This window comes from Serinus canaria, chromosome 6 (assembly GCF_022539315.1).
Source record: "Serinus canaria isolate serCan28SL12 chromosome 6, serCan2020, whole genome shotgun sequence".
Taxonomy (NCBI): Eukaryota; Metazoa; Chordata; class Aves; order Passeriformes; family Fringillidae; genus Serinus; species Serinus canaria.
This window is the reverse complement of record NC_066320.1, coordinates 14,340,803-14,359,466: the sequence shown is the minus strand read 5'-3', so window position 1 is coordinate 14,359,466 and position 18,664 is coordinate 14,340,803. Positions and strand designations below refer to the sequence as shown.

The 18,664-nt window shown below is 36.4% G+C and overlaps 1 protein-coding gene across 2 annotated transcripts in view; it reads left to right on the top strand.

The window, feature by feature from the left end:
- The window catches only part of ADK (adenosine kinase), a 266,784-nt gene that overhangs the window by 114,711 nt on the left and 133,409 nt on the right, over window positions 1-18,664 (top strand). For both annotated transcript variants that reach the window (XM_030241222.2, XM_030241223.2), the window contains exons 5-6: window positions 4,422-4,594; window positions 9,748-9,856. In XM_030241222.2, the coding sequence (XP_030097082.1) occupies window positions 4,422-4,594; window positions 9,748-9,856 (282 nt within the window). The remainder of the gene's footprint in view (window positions 1-4,421; window positions 4,595-9,747; window positions 9,857-18,664) is intronic.

The window sequence follows — 18,664 nt, the reverse complement described above, 5'->3', positions numbered from 1 at the left end:
GGAGTAAAATGAAATAATTTCTTAAGGATCTTTGTTATAGACAGAAGGCTATAAAGCTGCTCTAAGATTCATCTGTAGGATGTTTCTTTTTTAAGTTTTATGGTAATGAGTTTTCTTCTGCTGAGACCCAGCAGAAGAAAACTCCTTTTGCAAGGAAAGTGTCTTTGCGACTGAAGACAGTGAGGTGAATTAGCAGGGTCCTCCTCTACAAGGAACTTTGCAGGAACAGCAAAGAAAAGCTTCAAATGCAGATCAAGTATTGTGATAGGGGATGCTGGACTCTGCTCCTGTGGCAGAAGCATGGCATTTTCAAGATAAATAGCATAAGCTTGGGAAATTCAAAGTTAAAGAACTTTCCCTAATTGTATAAGGCCACTGATTTTCTTTCACATAATATGAAGGGGCTTTTTTGGTTTTCTTTTTTTGGGGGGGTGGGGGGGTGGAGGGGTATTGGTTCTCAAAAGACAGCACTGAGTATCCAATCAAAGTCAAGTCACTTCTAGTGTTAGGAGTGCTTCTAGGAGTGCTTTTGTAAGTCAGAAGAAAGGAGAAAGGTTGTTTTTAAAAGCCATTTTCTAATCAGACGAAAGTGGGAAATAGGTGTACTACATCTTCGAGTCTGAGGAAGTGAAAGAGTGGGACACAGTTCACTCCAGGCAGTCTCACAAAGTCACAACTCTTCAGAAGCTTTTCTTGTTACCAAGTTTTCTTGGCATCTCAGCATCTTGCTAGAAAAGATGGTGCTGTTCTCTGCAATTACCACCCACTCCCTGGAACACAAAGGTTCTTACGCTTCTCTGATAGCTAAAGCTTGCCAGAGAGTTCATCTTCTTCAACTCTGATCATCAAAAACCACATGAACAGATAGTCTTGCCACTGTGAACCCAAGTTAACCTCATGAAAATAGGGAGAGAAGTATTTTGTCACCCTCTAGTGTGTCTTGGAGCAGCCAGGGTGCTGGCATTTTTTGCAAGTACTGGCCTCGGTCTTTGATCATAAGAAATAATGTGTCTGTAGGGATATTAGATTAACCTAATATTAGATTATGCTTATTTTGAAATCAGCTGAATTTTAGGACAGGTTTGTGCTAAAGGCAAGGCATAAATATAAAAAAATAATTGAAATTAAAGTTTTCTTTGCATTCATCTGAATGCGTATAACAAAAATGTGAGGAAAATGCTATCTGTTTAACTCAAGAGAACGTCTGAAAGGTGTTCTATTTCCTGTGCTCCTTTCTCTGTCACAGATGTTTATGCTAACTGAAAAGGTCAGGACCTGTCCTTGTGTGTACCTGATGTCCAAGCTGTATTGAAGAAAACTTTAGAGCAGAGAAACACATTAGATTTCATAAACCACTCCTTGAGTTTCCTTTGTGGTATCCCACTCCTGAGGCTGTCGTGTTCTTTCATGATAAGTTCCTACTTTTGACACTTCTGTCTTTGGTCCGTTAGCAGCCTCAAATTCCCTTGGGTGCTGGTGAGGATTCATGGTGTGGCCAGGTGCCAACCTCTCCTGACCAGACTGTCAATACAGTTTGTTAGTAGCTGCCTCTCTGCCTAGCCAAACCCTGGATAATTAACTCATTATGCTGATTCCTGCTGAGCTGGGTCATTTTCTGTTTCTGTTGAGAGTCTTTTTCATTCAATTAAATCTTCTATTTCACATAAATCTGTAAAACTAATTTTCAGTCTCTATAACCATATACCTGGCATTAATGTATGCTGTTTGTTATTGGCCTGCATATGATACTGGCTGTAATGCTGCATGGCTGCTTCACAATGATAAACACTTCGAAATGGCTGACTCCCATTCCCATTTCGAATGTTTTAGCCAAAGAGTCACTAATAACAACAGCATGTGAAATAGCCCAGAGAAGCCTGATTTTTCGTATCAGGTTATTCAAACTTAAAATCAAGTTCTGGGTCAAATTAAAAAAGAAATCCCCAAGTGCCTGCCTTGAAGAGCCTCTCTTGTTTTTTTCACCTGTATGCAAAAGATACCCCTGTGGCTCATTCCATGGGGTGCAACTTTGTGGTGTACCAGAGGGATACTTCTATCATTCAGTTTCATCAAGTCTGTAATGTGATGTCTGCTTTTACTGTTACTAATATGTACCCTTTTAGCTGAGGAGAGAAGAATCAGCTAGGGCGAGTTCTGCAGCTGACAGCACCTCACCACCATTATTGTGGGAATAAGAGCAGATCATTCAAAGGACTGTTGGTAACTGGAGATCTGTGATTAGAGGGTCTCTGCAGAAACACTGCTGAACTGCTTTCCCATCTTCCTCAGTGTTGCTTAACTCATATACTCAAATGAAAATAGTACCTATACAGTGGGAGTGTCAATACCTGTCTCTTAAATAATCATGAATATGAGCAGAGCTGCTGATGGAAGAATTAGTTTGCACCACATACAGAGATTCATCTCAGCAAAATCTGGATCGGCACTTTTAATTCTCTAGTATAACTTGACTGAAATTTAAAATCAGGATTGTGACAGCTTATATATGGCATGTATCACATGTGAATTCAAACGGAGCTGGTGCCAATAGCCAAACTTGTTATACTTGAATGGGAATTCTTTTTTCAGAGATCTGTGTGAAATATTAGTTACTGCTGCTATAAATGTTGTCAGACTTACATATAAAGTAATACCATATGATAAAATGTTGTAAGCCTAAGGTGCAGTTTGAAGCCTTACGTTTTTTGAATATTTTTTTGGGTTTGATTCTTTGATAAATGTTGTTCATAGTGATCTCTATTAATTCTTGTTATTTGTGACAGTAAAGCATGCTTGCATGAGGCACAAGGCTTCAGGTACTTCCGCTCTTACCCATGTGGAAATTTGTTCCATATTTGCTTACAGTTGGTCACAGCAGTTTTTGTCTTTTTAAATTATCTATTCCACTTAATCATACCTTCAAATATAAAGGATTATTGTTCCCGAGACATCCTAAATGAACACCGTGCAAATGCATATTATGTATGTGCAAAGGTGTGTCAAATACAAGGATATAATTGATATCCTTGTATAAAATGTATGAACTCTTTTATTAGGAGTTTTCTTTATTTATATTAGAGTGCTGTGGAATGGATAAGTAGAGCATATGCACTTCCTGAATGACAGATTTAATGTTGCCACCATCGGATGGTAAAATCTTTTTTCTCCTTAAACTTTATTCGAAATTGCTGCAAGAAGGAGACCTTGCAACTTTTGTCCTCCATTGTCTTATTAATGAAGACTTTACATGACTAAAGGTTTATTTTTTTCTCTCTTGGTCTTCCCTCTGGAGCTGGTGGTAATAAAGATGTGACTAAGTATGAATTTGCAACTTAGTTACTTGACCTTTGTACAGCCCTCAGCTACTACTAATGCTGCTTTGTAATGGAGACATGATCATTTATTTAAATCTTGATTAGGAAACAATTATAAGTAGGGTTTTAGTATAGCAGAAAATTGCTGTAGCATTTAATTCATACTATAGATTGAGTGGATAAGCTTGCTGACTGTAATTAGAATGAATTATAATGACTTCAGTTGGCTGACTCACCACCAGCAGAGTAGGGCCTATGATTGTTTCTTCACATTTATTTTTTTGATTCACTCTTGATTTCACATTGCTGATAAATGCTGTTTTTTTAACTTAGCACAGAATGGAGTTACATTTACAGACGAATGATACATTTTTTTATTAATAAAAGGAAAACTATGAAATAACTTGGCACCTTAGCAACATTGTGCATCTATTTTCTTTCTTTACAATTCAAGTGACAGAGCTGCTCTTAGTAAAGTTGGAGATTAGATACTTTCATGTGTGGTTTAACAGTGTAAAGAGGGAGCATTTCCTTTTTGTATGCAATTAAATGGTAGGCAAAATGATTCTTTTCAGTACCACTTAGCTTTTATATATATTATTAATGTTGCTTATGTTTCTCAAATGTCTTGTTTTTCTTATGTGCTATCTCTTTTTATTTATTTATTTTGTTTGTTTGGAGGGGGTTTGTGGACTATTTTTTTCCTTTTTTCTTTTGTATTTTCTACAATTTTTCTTTGAAGATACCGTATGTTGCTTGATTAAATATAAGTGTAGAGGCACCTCCTTTGTGCAAGGGAACTTCTTTTTGTATATCTTGTAAAACATACTAATGTACTTTATATATCATGAGCTACATTTATTTAGGTTTTACATTAGGTGTTACAGGCTCAGTGGGATCATTAAGGGTAAATTTTTTTTTCTTTGCTGCCCTTTCCTCCTTTGTTTTACAAGACCTTTTTTACTTCAGGCATACAAGTGTTCTTTAAGTCAAAATGTAGGCATGGAGGTAAATATGGTGAGTGGAGAGAAAAAATGGCAAAAATAATATACCAGATATGTTAACTTTGTTTTGTGGTTTGTTTTTTTTTCTTCTGCCAATCTGCAGTGGATGATTCAGAAACCTCACAAAGCTGCAACTTTCTTCGGGTGCATTGGCAAAGATAAATTTGGAGAGATCTTGAAGAAGAAGGCGGAGGAAGCTCATGTGGATGCCCATTACTATGAGCAGAGTGAGGAGCCAACAGGAACCTGTGCTGCCTGCATCACTAGTGATAACAGGTCAGAGGCCTTTGATATCTTCTGAAGGTACAAATGCAGTTGGCATAGTGAATGTAGCCTAATTTGCTTGGAGTATCCAGCCTTGAAAAACTGTGATTTGAATGATTAAGTGTTAGCACTGGTTTGAGACAACACAGGACTGCCTAGGCCATAGTTTGGGGCTGGGCAGTAATAATATACTTTCAGAGAATAGCAGTTGTATTGTGGCCAGAAAGTGTGAGATAATAATATACTACTTCTTCCTGAACTTGATAGCTTCCACTTGCTCTGGAGAGAGAAAATATGTGGGAGACAGCAGTTGGTTAAGAAGTATGTTATGCAGCCTATGTGGAAGCTGATTGGTACATAAGGCTTATAATTGATTTGCAAATGAGAAATATACCTCAGGTGATACTGAGTTCAGTGAGATACTGAGTTTAGCTATATGCTGATAGCTGTCAGCATATAGCCAGATTGGAAGGGTTAATTTAATTTTATACAAGAAAAACGCTTTTTGTTTTACTGTTGCATCTATTGAGAAATTCTCCTAGTACCTGTTTGTGTACGTTTTAAGAATTTCTTCTGAATTTCTTTCATGTTTGTATTTGTTACATTTTTGCTATTAATTTTTCTTGAGCATGGCCCTTTGCTTTATTCTTTCACCCTCTACTCAGAACTCTTGAACTTGTATTCTACTTGTGCTGATTACCTTCTGACAATTTGTTTAGAGATTTCAAAGCAACCAGTCAGGTTAGCCTTAATTTTGAGATGTTACTGGCACACATCAGCCCTCCCTGATTTCTGACAATATTTAAATTTTCTGATACTACATACTGAATCAGTAATGAAAATTGCATCAGTTACCCTGAAGAATGTTTTCTTTTTGGCTTATCAGAATAAGATAAAAATATCTGTCATTATCCCTTTTGGTTTCCCTCTGTGGCTTTCAATGCCATTGGTCCTGAGGAACTGCTCTTTTCCTTTCAAAGCAGTATCAGGAGTTAACAGAATTTATTAAGGTGAGATAACAGTTCCCTATTAAAAGTCCACACTATAATTCCAGAGAAGTTGGTGAATGTTCTGGGTAGAATTAGAAAAGGTGGTAGACAGCTACATGAATTGAAATGAGAGTCAGAAGAGGAAGTGTTTTCTATATAACATGTAGAACTCTAGAACAGTTTTAATTAGAGCAGGCGTCTGAGACAGACCCCTGCAGAAGGCAGGGCCAGCTTCAAAGGTAGATCAGGTTTTTCGTGGCTATGTCCAGCTGGGTTTTGAATATCACAAAGGATAGAGGTTGCACAAGCTCTCTGTGCAAACTGTTCAAATGTCTGATCGCTCCTCATGGGAGAAACTATTTTGATGGTGCCCAGTTGCAATATTCCTTCTTCCAGCTTGTGTCTGTTCTTTCTTGTGTTCAAGAATAATAGGGCTCCATCTTCTCTGTAAACTTTCATTAGATATTTGAAGAAAGCAGGAAGGTCTCCCCTTAGGTACCCTTCTTAAGGTTCACCCAAAGCCTTTCTGCATTTAAGTGTTCCATCCTCCTAATAATATTTATGGCTCACTCCTGGACTCACTGCTCTATGTTAGTGTCTTGTAATGGAAAAGTCAGACACAGAACTCCAGATAAGGTGTGGAGACAGAAGTTCTCCTCCTTTCTGGTTATATAACTTCCTTTGTCCTCCTGTCTGCATGTTTGCTCATGTACACCTGAATGTGATTTACCTTCTCTGTGTCATGCACTGCTGACTCATGTTCCAAGCCTGGTTCACCAGCATCTCCAGGTCCTTCTCTGAACAGTTGTGTAGTACCCTATCAACATTCAGCCTATATTGTTGTGTGTAATTGCATGACTTTGCATTTACCTTCAAGTTTTCTGTCAGCCCAATTCTTCAGGCTGTTGCAGATCCACTGAATGACAGACAGCCTTGTCCTCCAGCTTATCAACCTGTCCCTCCCAATTTAATGTTGTACATAATGTCTTACTCTCTGGAATGAATGTACATACTCTGTGGAGGAAGGAAGTTCATTCATCTTCATCTGAGTTTTGACACTAATTATGTCTACAGACTTCCCCCTTCATCTCCAAGATCCATATTCAGTTTTTCAAAGAAGAAAAGCAATAAAGATGTTTTTGCTCTGTGATTCTCTCTGCCTTCAGTGCCTGTATATAGTGCCTGTGTATACATGCTGTAGCCATCACCATTTTCTAGATAACATGTTGGGAAACTGAAGTCAAGACTGTCAATAGGCACACAGTATGAATTAAAACAAAACACATCTCAATGGAATTTAAAAGTTTAGGTAAATCTGTTCATAAGAATGTCTGCAAATACTTCTTTGACTTAATAAGCAGTATTTTTGGTTTGCTAACATAAATCACTCTTTTTTCTTTGTATCAAATATTTGCTCGAGTACTAGACAGTGGCTTCATCTCAATCAATGCTTGAGAGTGGCAGGGAGTTCATGCTCCTTGGGAGAAGAAAAACTAGCTGATGGTTGCTGCTGAAGGCTTTATTGTGCAATTGTCCATCCTGCGAGAGCAAGTTGATTCTCAGTCTTTAATTACCCTCTGTTTGTTTTTTGGTTTTTAGCATTTTCTATATTGGTAAGAATAACTTCATCTTTGTCCCAGTTGATAACACTGTTTATTGATTAATCTCTTGTCCTAGCTCACATATGTGCTAACTTCCTTCTTCAGCTCTCTTGTCTCTTTTGGAGCACCTGACTAGTAGCACTCCTGGTTTTTCTAGGAAGTGACTGTATCCAGATACCCTGATATAAGTGTTTCTTGCTTCTGCTAACTCTGTCTAGCTTTTTGCAGGAAAGGGTTCTGATCTGATGTGTGATTACCATCCTGAATTCTCTAGTTTAGCAATACTAATATGCTTTGTTTTCTCAGAGCTTTTCAAGAAAATCCTAGCACATGATTAAACTCTAAAGTAATACCTACACTTTGTCCTAGTCTATGACTTTGATTTGTGTGTTCTGCTTAGAAATAACCACATGCACAGCGTCTCCATTAAGCTGTTTCCATTGAAGCACTCTGGCTGTCTCCAATTACTGTATTTCATTGAAAAATATCTACCTAGTCTGTGCCCCACATGTTGAACTGAGTGCTGTCAGACTTACAGTTATAATTTGGAAAAGTTCAGTGCTTTGTCATCAGTGTAGCAATCTTTTATTACCCATATGTGCAGAGCATCTCTGCAGTTGGCTGTAGCCACACAGAGCTAGGTTTACAGTTTCAGGGGCATGTGGTAAGTGAAAGGAAACATATAGAAAGTCTTTGCTCAGTTTTCTGGAACATAATTGCTTTTCACTTAGTAACATACGTAGACAGACAAGATTTTTTTTTTCAAACTATGTCCTTGATGGATATTAGGGTTTGCCAAAACTGAAAGATTTAACTTGCTTTAAAGTTTGATTTATAGAAAATTACCACAGTAATGCACATGTCTTTCTTGGATTCACTTAGTTCTCCACTGGATTTCTTGCATTGAAATGGTAATACTCATGAAGAGTGAAACTTGTTGCCCTGTTACTTATAATGCTGCAGAGGCTCAGTGTATTTGTTCATAAATTTTTATCTTTTTTTTTCTCTATTCCAAATGTACATTAGTTTTCATTGCATTTATATTTTACAATTAAAGAGATAAGCCCCAAATCTGCTCTTGGGATAAAATGACACAGAACAGTAATTTTGATGTATTCAGATAAAGTTGGTCTTTGTTGTCATTTTGTATATGTGATCTGTTTAACTGACAAGGATTGTCAGAGATGAGTACTTCAGGAAGTTTACTAGGAGAGTCGCTTGCACTGTTCATAGAAGTTTTCTTTTGGTCTTCTATTTTTGCTTTTTTTAATTAAGTAAAGAATGTCTCGTTTACTTAGCTCCTAACACATGGTAATGAGCCTGGAAGCAGAAGCATACCTTGGTGAAAGCAGATGAGCACTTTGCTCCCACGTGGAGCTGTCTCTGGATTGTAGTAGCACTTGTACAGAGGAGGATGATGTATACAGCATCAGTTGCATGCACCTTGAGAAGACCAAAGTTTTCAATAGCCAAATGTTGTATCTGTAATACACATTCATTATCTGGCTAATGCTCTTAAATATCACAAAATATTTAAGAGGACATCCATTGACTATTAAATTTTGAAAATTATATTTAAAGCTCTGTATACTAGCATGGAAATAATCTGTTTCCCAATGCCTTTTCTCTAAGTATTGCACGTTATTAAACACTCTCGTAATACAACTGCATAGAAGAATTTGGTCATGGTAGCTAGAGTGGAGAGGTAGAGGTCTTGTTATGACCTCTTTTTAGGAGTACATGTGTAAGTTTTGTGTGTTTCATAAGGCTGAATGGAGTGGGTGAAGAAGATAATTTAAAATAGAATGAATCTTGCACGTAACAGAGGCAATGTGATACAAGTATTTTTGTTCTTAGTAATGGAAGTTGTGTCCCACAGCTTGTGTTATAACTTGTTGGGAAAGAAGGAAGTACAAATGACTTTTTGGTAGTGTTCCAGTAATCCACAGCTAAGCCAAAGTTTTTTTTTTTTAACAGTTCATCATCTAAAAGTAGGAACCTGACCCTTTTTTATTTGCGAAAGGAAAATGTGAACCTAGTGGGGGGGAAACTCCCCAGACAAGCCCCTTTTTAAATAATATAACTATTCATTGGAAAATTAAAATGGCAAGACTTACATATCCATCAACCTTTTGCTTCTAGTGAGGGAAAATAGTTTTCAGAAAGTAAACTGGAGTAACTGCTTTTCTCTAGGTGTTAGTTGCTAGAGGAGTTTTAATGAAAATGTGCAGATGCTAAAGCATATGGAGGGAGTGGGTTACAGAATGAAACTAAGGTTGATTCAAAGCCAATGAAGGCACCTTCAGAAGAATGTAATAGTGATAGGTTACCTAAACTATGTAGTTGGATTTAAGATACATTATTTAATATAAGACTTAAATTATATTTAATCTGTTATTTAAATATATTATTTACTTTTCATGAAATGGTCAAATAAAGTATATGTGGCTTGTGGTGCTCCTTGTTAATTGCTTTTACGTTCTTGTAGGATCGTTGTGAAACTGTGTTCATTGTGAGAAATTGGCAGTACTGTTGTTTACAGAGGGTCTAATACTTGTTCTTTAATCACTTTCAGGTCTCTTGTAGCTAACCTCGCTGCTGCTAATTGCTATAAGAAGGAAAAGCATCTTGATTTGGAGAAGAACTGGAAGTTGGTGGAAAAGGCCAAAGTTTATTATATAGCAGTAAGTTCAGCCCCTTTCAAGTTGCTAAAGTTTGTGTTACAGTATCCTGAAATATCTGAGTACTCATCCAGTGAGTATGTCTCTTGTATGTGGTTTTGAATGATTTTATAGGAAGACAGGGAAAGGAAATGACTGCTTCAATTTCAGCATAGGTTGATTTCTTCAAAATCAGATGTACAAATACAGAAGTATGTTTTAGTTGTATGTTCACTTAAATTGATGGGAAAAATCATAAGAACTAAACATATTTTCAGGGCTTTTGTAGTAATGCATCAAATTTACATTTCGCATTTTCTAGTAAATCGTTGTGAAGGATGCACAAATTATGTAGAAAAACACTATTAGCATAATTATTCACTGCAAACAGTTTGAGCTTATTTGTGTGAACAATCTTAATTGCTATTTATTCCATAGTAATTACTGTGGCACCTTATAATTCAATATTTCAGAAACAATGATTTTGACAAATTTCTTAAATGTGGGTGGTGGGGCAAACTGATTTTAATGATTAAATCTTGCTTTTGGAATAAAGGGGGATTTGAGGATGGAGCATTCGTAGATTCACAATTAGTTTTCTTTTTTAACCATCCAGAATGAATCAAGCCAGATAAATGTATTTGTGCAGATTATGTCTTGCTGAAATAGCAGTGGTGAATTTGTTTTCACCTTGCTCTCAAGTGGATATGACTGGTCGAAATTAACAAACATAGAACATCTATGACAGATTAAAACTTCATAACATGCAAGTAATATATGGATTCTGGATGACAACTGTTTCATTCTGCTACCTGAGCTATATGGGAACAGCTGGCAAGAAGTGTAAAAAATTGATTATCCAGGAGGAAGAAGTTCATTGAAAATACAGTTACTTCTTTTAGGCAGTGTTAATGTCTCCTACAGCCAGTTAGTGTGCACTGCTGTAGGCTTTACATAGTTGTTCTTGATTCTTGTGTATGGCCAAGACTTCCCCTTTATAAGTGTCAAAAAACACTTACAACCTTCTCAGTGTACCAAGAAAATACGTCCCGCTGTTATGACCATATGTTTGTGCTGTGGTTAAAATATATGTGGGTGTATTGTCTACCAATTTTTTATTGTTGCTTTTTTTCATGTTCTGAGTTCTTTATTTTCCAAATGCCATGCTTGGGAATTACTGCTGTCGGCTTTGGAAAATTTTGGAAGGCTAAGAGTATAGTTTAAATAAAGAAGAACAACAAATATTCCCTAAAGTTTTACAGCACTAAATTTGGGGTTGTTTTTTTTTTAAATTTTCCCATGCCTATTTATCATTCCCAATGAAGCTTGCAATGTATAATTTGGAAACATTTAACGTAGTGGAGATGCTTCAGGAAAACTGTGAAACATTACATGAGCTGCTGAACAGATTTGTACTTTTTAAGATAAAACCTTCCTCTTATTTTAGTTCTGAAGTCGCTCTTGTATGTTTGGTCAGTTTGATCACTTAAATTTTGACTAGGTGATTCACTACACTGATTCTTATATATATTAAAAGCTGTTTTTCTCAGATGCCACTTCTACAACATCCAAACTTTGTCTAGGAGACAGTGAATTATTGTACTAAACTGGAAATAAAACCCAAGATGAGCATGTGATAATGGATAAAAAAATTAAATTGAAATGCTTATAAATGGTATTATATATTTACAATATGAAATTCAGATTAGGGAAGTATATGATTGCAGGAGATGTTTTGAGTGAAGAACCTTGTTCACATGTATAGCAAAATCACTTAAGGATGGGATCACTCAAAGTTCTAGGACAGTATTCTCACTTCAGATTACAGATTGCATATGTAACTTTACTGAAGGAGAGGAGACGGCGCAGAAGCATCCATGGTTCTTCATGCTACTGTGTGCTCATGCCCTTTTCTTTCATTTAGCTTTTTTTCTTGTGGGTTTGCAGTGATTACCAGATTAAACAAAACCATGTAGTGAGCAATTACCGCTCCTGAGGTAGAGGGTAGCTCTGAGTCATTAATTTGTCTGCTGTTGTCTGTCTTCACTTTAGTCTTGTTACCTTCCTTGACTTTGCACTGTGCATATGTTTCTTTTCATTTCCTTCTTTCTATCCACCTGTCACCTATTTCTAGGATTGCATTAGAGTGTATGTCAGTGACAGATACGTATTCTGGAAATCCATGTCCTGAGTTTATCAAACAATCTATTTTCTTGGCAGAAGTGGGCAGTTGTTGCTTTAGGACAGGTCTCTGATATCCTGTGGTCATCAGTATGTGCTTCCTAGAATAGATAATGTTCTTTTCAATGCAGCATTCAGCAGAATGACCCTCACATGAAACTTAGCTCTGAAATCTAATCAATTCCCAGAGGGAGGAGCAGGTATAATGGAAAAGATAGTGAAGCTGTGACAGAACCCTTAAAAACAACTGCTGTTACCATGAATGAGCACAATACATTTATTTTAGCCATCTGGTAATCGGATCCAGCAGACAAATTATAGAAAGGCTAACAGACAATAGGACCCAGTAAATCACGGATAGAAGCAAAATACAGAGGCTGCCCCAGCTTTCTCAAAGATGGTAAACTTTGAAGGTGTATTTTAATCCTTTAAAATTACTCTATTTTGAATCATTTAAGATAGACTACAAGTTCTGTCAAAGTCTATGCAATTTCTTTCCCTTCTCCAGACATAATTCCTATACTTGTGGTAATTTATACCATTGACATAATATCTTCCAGTCTGTCATATTCATTTCGCTGTGCATCAGCTCACTGTGCTGCTCGTGTCTGATTAGAATTCACGGTGAGGAATTCTATTTGGTTCCTACTGAGGCTAGAAGATGTCTCTTCCTCAGACATTCCCCTTATTTCAGAATAAGCTGAGAGACATTCGAGCACTAAACACTGTTATTCAGTCTCTGGAACTGTGAGTGGGACACAACATGAAACTAATTGTAAATTCAGGTGAGGAACAGGCAAATGAAATTTTTGTTTTGTTTTGTTTTTGTTCTGTGAGTTTGTGCTTGCTGTCAGGACTTGCATTTTAGAAATCTTAAGTGTCAGAGTTGCATCTTACAAACTTGGGTAATAAAACTCCATATTTGTGCACCTTGTCTTATTTTAAGAGATGTCTGTGGGAGTTGCTGGTGTTCAGCTTCTTTAACATTGCACACAAACATTTTGACATTATTAATGCAACTTGCAGTATGTAGCTGGTAATTTTCATTTTTTACGAAGGCCTGAAATGCAAAGATATTTTTTATTGTCAGTGTTTTTTATTTAAAAAAATAATCTGTTGATAAGAGTTACTTAAAAAAGCAGAAAAAAATTTTAGTCAATTGACTCCAAAGTCAATTTTAGTCAATTGACTCCAAAGGGTAACTCTATGTTACTGTATGTAAGTAAGAAATTTGGCATTTGTTCTTCCGTAATCCGAAGAAAATGGAAAAGGAGAAAATGCTTTCCTTCATTAAAAGCTGCACTTAACCTTGTGAAATCTTAACTGTATCAATTAATACATATGGCTTGCTCATAGAGACAGCTGAATTTTAACTTTCTCCTTGTACTTGAACATGATTGTTTACAAATGTGGTGGCTTCCCAGATAGTTGTTTTCTCCTGTTCCAGTTCACCATCCTTATTTCAGCCAGTTATTTAGTTTTACTCAATTTGCCCTTTGGTCCAACACCTGCATTTGTTCAATGTTTGCAGTTGTTGATTATAAGGTGAATGAAACACTGGCATTTGATGCTCGTATTTTCTTGGTGCTGAAGTAATGTGTTTCTTCTTGAAAGTTCCTTCTGTGCTTCAGTTGAGCTTTTTGGTTTGGTTTTCTTTTCTTTCCCAAGAACTTTCCTTTACTAAGCATCTGAAATGGCAGTATTGACTGCATATGTGTTCCCAGTCTGTGGTAATGTGAGTCCTAGCTTAGAATGGATCTTTAAAAGAGTTTCCAAAACCCAAACAAATCTTCTTTGCTGTTTTGTGGTTGTTATTTCATAATCTGTAAAAATTTAAATTATTTTCTTCTCCTACTTCTGCATAGCAAATACTTGAATTTTCTCAATGGTGATGCCCTTCAGTTGTACCACATTGAGTATTAGGTTTTCTAATGCTGCTTAGATTTGTTAGCCCACAGTTGAGTTACATTCACCACCTTCAGCATTTTCTGTGCTTTCAAAGTTAATATCAAGTGTAGCTTATTTTGATGATAATGGCAGTTCTGATAAAGACCAGGAATTCTGGGCTTAGGCCAAGTTTCCAGGAGGAAATGTCAATTACAGCAAGTCATAATGAACCCAATGCACCACACCTATCTGCTGGAGAAAGTTTTCAAACTCCAACCTCCCTGGTCTGTTTCAATGAACATTGTGGTATTTTTATATTTATTTCTTTTAATGCCTAAGTGCTTGTCTAAGCAGAGAGATACTGTGGTAGTGTAGTGGGCTTGATGGAGGAATTACCTGGTTTCAACATGAGTCTGTCAAAACATAAACTTGATGTCAGCAATGAGTAGCAAAGCTTAAATAACATTCTACAGTATTTTACATGGGGTTTGGCTATTTTACTTGAGAAAAAATGCTGATTATTACAACAATGTAAGTATAAATGAAATTTCTTTTGTGCTGTCTCTTCCTTTTAGAGGTGTATTCAGTGAATGCATTTTTATTGTAATTTACTGCTATGATGAGTATGATAACTTACAATGGATTGTAATAGGCTTTTTCCTTTGTGATGTGCTAGGTCTGTGTGTGTGCATCACAGGAAACAAGATACTGGCAGGAAGCAAAGTATCACTTAAAAAGGACATTTGTTTAAATAACTTCACAACAGTTTTTTTCCCATTGATAACTTTTGCCGTAGTGCTCTGGCACCAGTGTGTTATGCCATTTGACATGCAAAACTGTTTCTCACAATGATGAATAGGTTTTATGGCCAGGAGAACACCATACTGAATATCTTAGCCACAGAGAAGAAAGTGCAGCTAGCAACAGTTAGTTGTGGCCTCTTTTGGTGGCTTGGAATAACATCCCCTTACTGAAACCCACCATCTTGAGGCATTGTGTTTTCTGGAAGTCATAGCTGAAGTGGGATGCATTTATTGTGGTGAGATGGTAGACTCTGTATCTAACCAGGAAGTAAATCTGCCATTTACTGGCTTCCAAAACAAATATGGGGAAAGAAGCCTTTCTCTCTCATAAATACAGAAATCCACAGCTTTATTTCTTTGACTAAAATGCAAAAAAGCCGTGATATATTTAGGGTGTGCATTATACTACCATTTCAGGTATAACTTCTCATGCACAAACTATTTTGTTAATGTATCAAGTAACTTATGTGAAAAAATGAATGAGAAACTTCTTTCTTATTTTTTGTTGTGAAATTTGGTCTTCAAGATGCCATTCTTCAAAGAGAATGCTTTGTACTTTATGGAGAAAAATACGTCTTGAGCTTTTGACGAAGGTTGTACTTCCTGTTTCTATAGGATAAAATTAAGGACAATCTGTGTAACATTGTAAAAATATTTAGTTCTAAATGTCCACCTCTTTGTTATTAATTGTATTTTTTAAGATGAAGAACATACATATTTCTTTTTCAGTCCTTCTCCTCCTACCCCAGTAGCCTTTAAATTGCAGATATGTTTCTTCAGCACATTAATTAGTGAAGTTCAGTCATGGCTCCTTTTATCATGTGATTTTTGTGTGGTTTTTTTAGAAGAATGCCTTATTAGAACACTTACACAGCCAGTCTAGCTGCAACAGCCAGGCGGCAATAGCAGTGCCATTTTTCACAAAGAAAATGTTGAAAAGGAGCCAAATGTTTGGTGGCAGAGTCTGTTGCTAGGAAATCAAGTTCCTGAGGCGATTAATGACAAAGCAAGCAATAAAAAGAAGGCAGAATTACAGATTTAAAAGAGAGGGAGAAAAAAAAGTGGTTGGTGTTATAATTACCCAAAGAAATCCGTACTCATTAAATTGGCTGTTTTTATGATTGACTTTAATTGGAGGTTAGCTCAGATATTTAGCTCCTTTCCCACCCCTTTAAACACACACATGCACATAATCTGTAGAACTGCAGACTTGTTTTTTCTAAGCATTGAGAGGAGCTTGCCCTGTAATTTGATCCCCACTGACAGATGCATTTTCTATGCTGCCATTTTGAATTAACCTATTGTGCAACAATTTTCCTCAGCTCTGTTGAATAAAACATCAAGTCTTATTACCTCAGATGGATTTGATAGAGTAAAAGAATGTACTTCTAGCTGAAGTAGACTATTTGCAATGAGTTCAGTGATTTGAACTCTGCCAACAAGCCCCAATAATTTGTGATGTATACTTAAAGAATGAAAGAGAGACGAGCCACGTGGGGGGTCTTTTTGGCTGTATGAAGTTCAAACACAAACCTTGGAGTAATATTGTTGTATGTGCTAAGGTTATGTCCCAAGATCAAACCTTTTTAGATAAAGCATGTTAACTAAGATTTTTTTACTATTAAGCAGATTAGGTTTGAACTAGAGATTCTCTTACCCCAGTTGTTACCAAACTGTCAGGCTACTGTGGGATTAGAAAAATAAAAATCAATCCCCTCTCCCAGAAGCCCCAATAGTTGGATTTTACCTCTGAGACTTCTTTTGTGAAGAGAAATTTTCCCTTATAAAGTTAGGCTAGAATAAATGATGTTTTACAATTTTATTAAATTCCAAATAATTCTGTGATAAGGGGAGAGCAGGCTTTCACCTTATTCACTTTTCTGCCCAATTAGAAAAACTTACATAGTTGGTTCAACATAATTTTGGCGCAGAAATGGGAAAGCAACTGACCCTGACATTTAAATCCCGTCATGTTTCATTGCTCGTTTCAAGACAATATTCCCTACTTGAGGCAAGTGATAAGTGAGAAAATAACCTTTTACAATACCTGCAAGTGAATACACAGAAGCAAACTGTAAAAACAAAATGATTCCGTAGCTCTCTGAATTCCGAACCAAACAGTGAGACAATAGAACTGTGCATATTCTGTCCAACAAAATCCACATTACTAATCAGATGCCAATGCCAAGCTGTCTGCTTTGTTAAATACCCAGGTTCCCTGAGGCAAGAAGACAGCTGCTATAACTACTATGAAATTTGGTAGCTCAATCTATTTTTGCTACCCTTGGGCTATCAAGCTACTGTTAATTCAGACCACCCCAATTGGTACACTTTAGGGATTTTTTTTCAAAGTGTTTGTAATTAAAATGATAAAACATCATTATTACTCCAAAGATGTTGTGCACGCTTTGTATTTGACAGATACCTACAGAGATAAACCCAGCGTGTAATTTTCATTGACATAATGGTTGTGATTGCATTACCCTTTTAAAAGTATATTGCTTTTTAAAGGGGGGTGGGGAGAAGAAGGGAAAGGGCATGCTTTTATTTCATTAATAGAATATGTAAATCTGTTGAAATACTAAATCAGTCTCTTGGTTGTAAGCTACTTGTCTGCAAAGACTGAATCAGGCTTAGCAGCAGGCTGGGGAGTGCTGAGAATTGGTGTTCACAAGGGACAGGGACCTGCTGTGCCACCCACTGCAGAGACCTCAGCTCACTGCAGAGACCTCTGCTCCCAGGTGCCTCTGCCTTTAGGGACACTGAGTCTCAAGTCATATATAAAGTCTGGGCAGACTTAACACACTTATTTAAATGTAAATTAAAAAGGGAAGACTTCATACTCTAAGGGGTAAGGTGACTCAGTTGGAAGGGAAATTTTTACTGTAGCTTCTCTTGCATGTCAGGCTTTATTTGACGTTCTCCTTATAAGAGCATAAGAATTTTGTCTGTTACCATGTCAACTTTCTTAGAGCAAAATCTCAAAACTAAAGCACCATCAAATCAAGACGTTAGAAGCTCTGAAACAATATTGATTCTATCTTGTATTAATTTTTGTTTCAGTACTTTTCTGATAACATTTTAAAAGAATCATTAATTTAAGATTGTTCTAAGGACCAAAACTTGAAATTTGTGAATTTTTCTAGTTTGAGTTAAACTTGTTTGTTTTGTTTGCTACCTACCAAAATTTATCATAAATTCATAGTCACCACTCTGAGTACAGTTGGTTGAAATGTGAGGTTCCTTCTTTCTTATAAAGGACTTGATCTCATTAACATGAGGAAATGCCATAGTCTACATAACACTGAAATATGTATTGTATCTATGTCATCGACTTTTACTTTTAAAAAACCCCAAATTCTGCAGCAACTGTGCTCTGTTTTACATGAAGAAAGTTTATTTCTTTAACAGCAAAGATTGTGCATAACTTTAGAGCTAAGCTATTTATGATAGCCCACTACTTGGTCTGAAGCAAAAATTACAGTTTCATTTATTGTTTCCTTTTATAATAAGGACAGAGCAGTTGTTTAAATGCAAAACTTTTTTTTTTTTTTTAAAGGTTATGCTGAATGATTTGCTTTGAAATGAGCATTGAAGTGGTAACATTTGGGCGTGATATTTCAAAGCCAGTAACTTGCAGTAAAATTATAGAATGTTAAAATATGCATGCACATGATGCAAGGGGATTCAAATACGCTGCTTCTTATCCCAAAACTTAAACTGAGGGACATTGATCTTCACTGTAGGCTACAGGTGCTTTGAAATAACAGGATAGGAACCTGCAGGCTACTTTTTGATTCTTCAAGAAACAAACCATTTTAGAAAGTAAAAATGTTTTTACAGCATAGCTAACCAATATCCTAAAAGTCTGTGTCAAGAAGATTTTTGTGCTACATTGTGCTTAGTAATTGTGTACATGGAGTCAAAAAACTAGTAAAAAACCTAATATTGCTAAAATGCT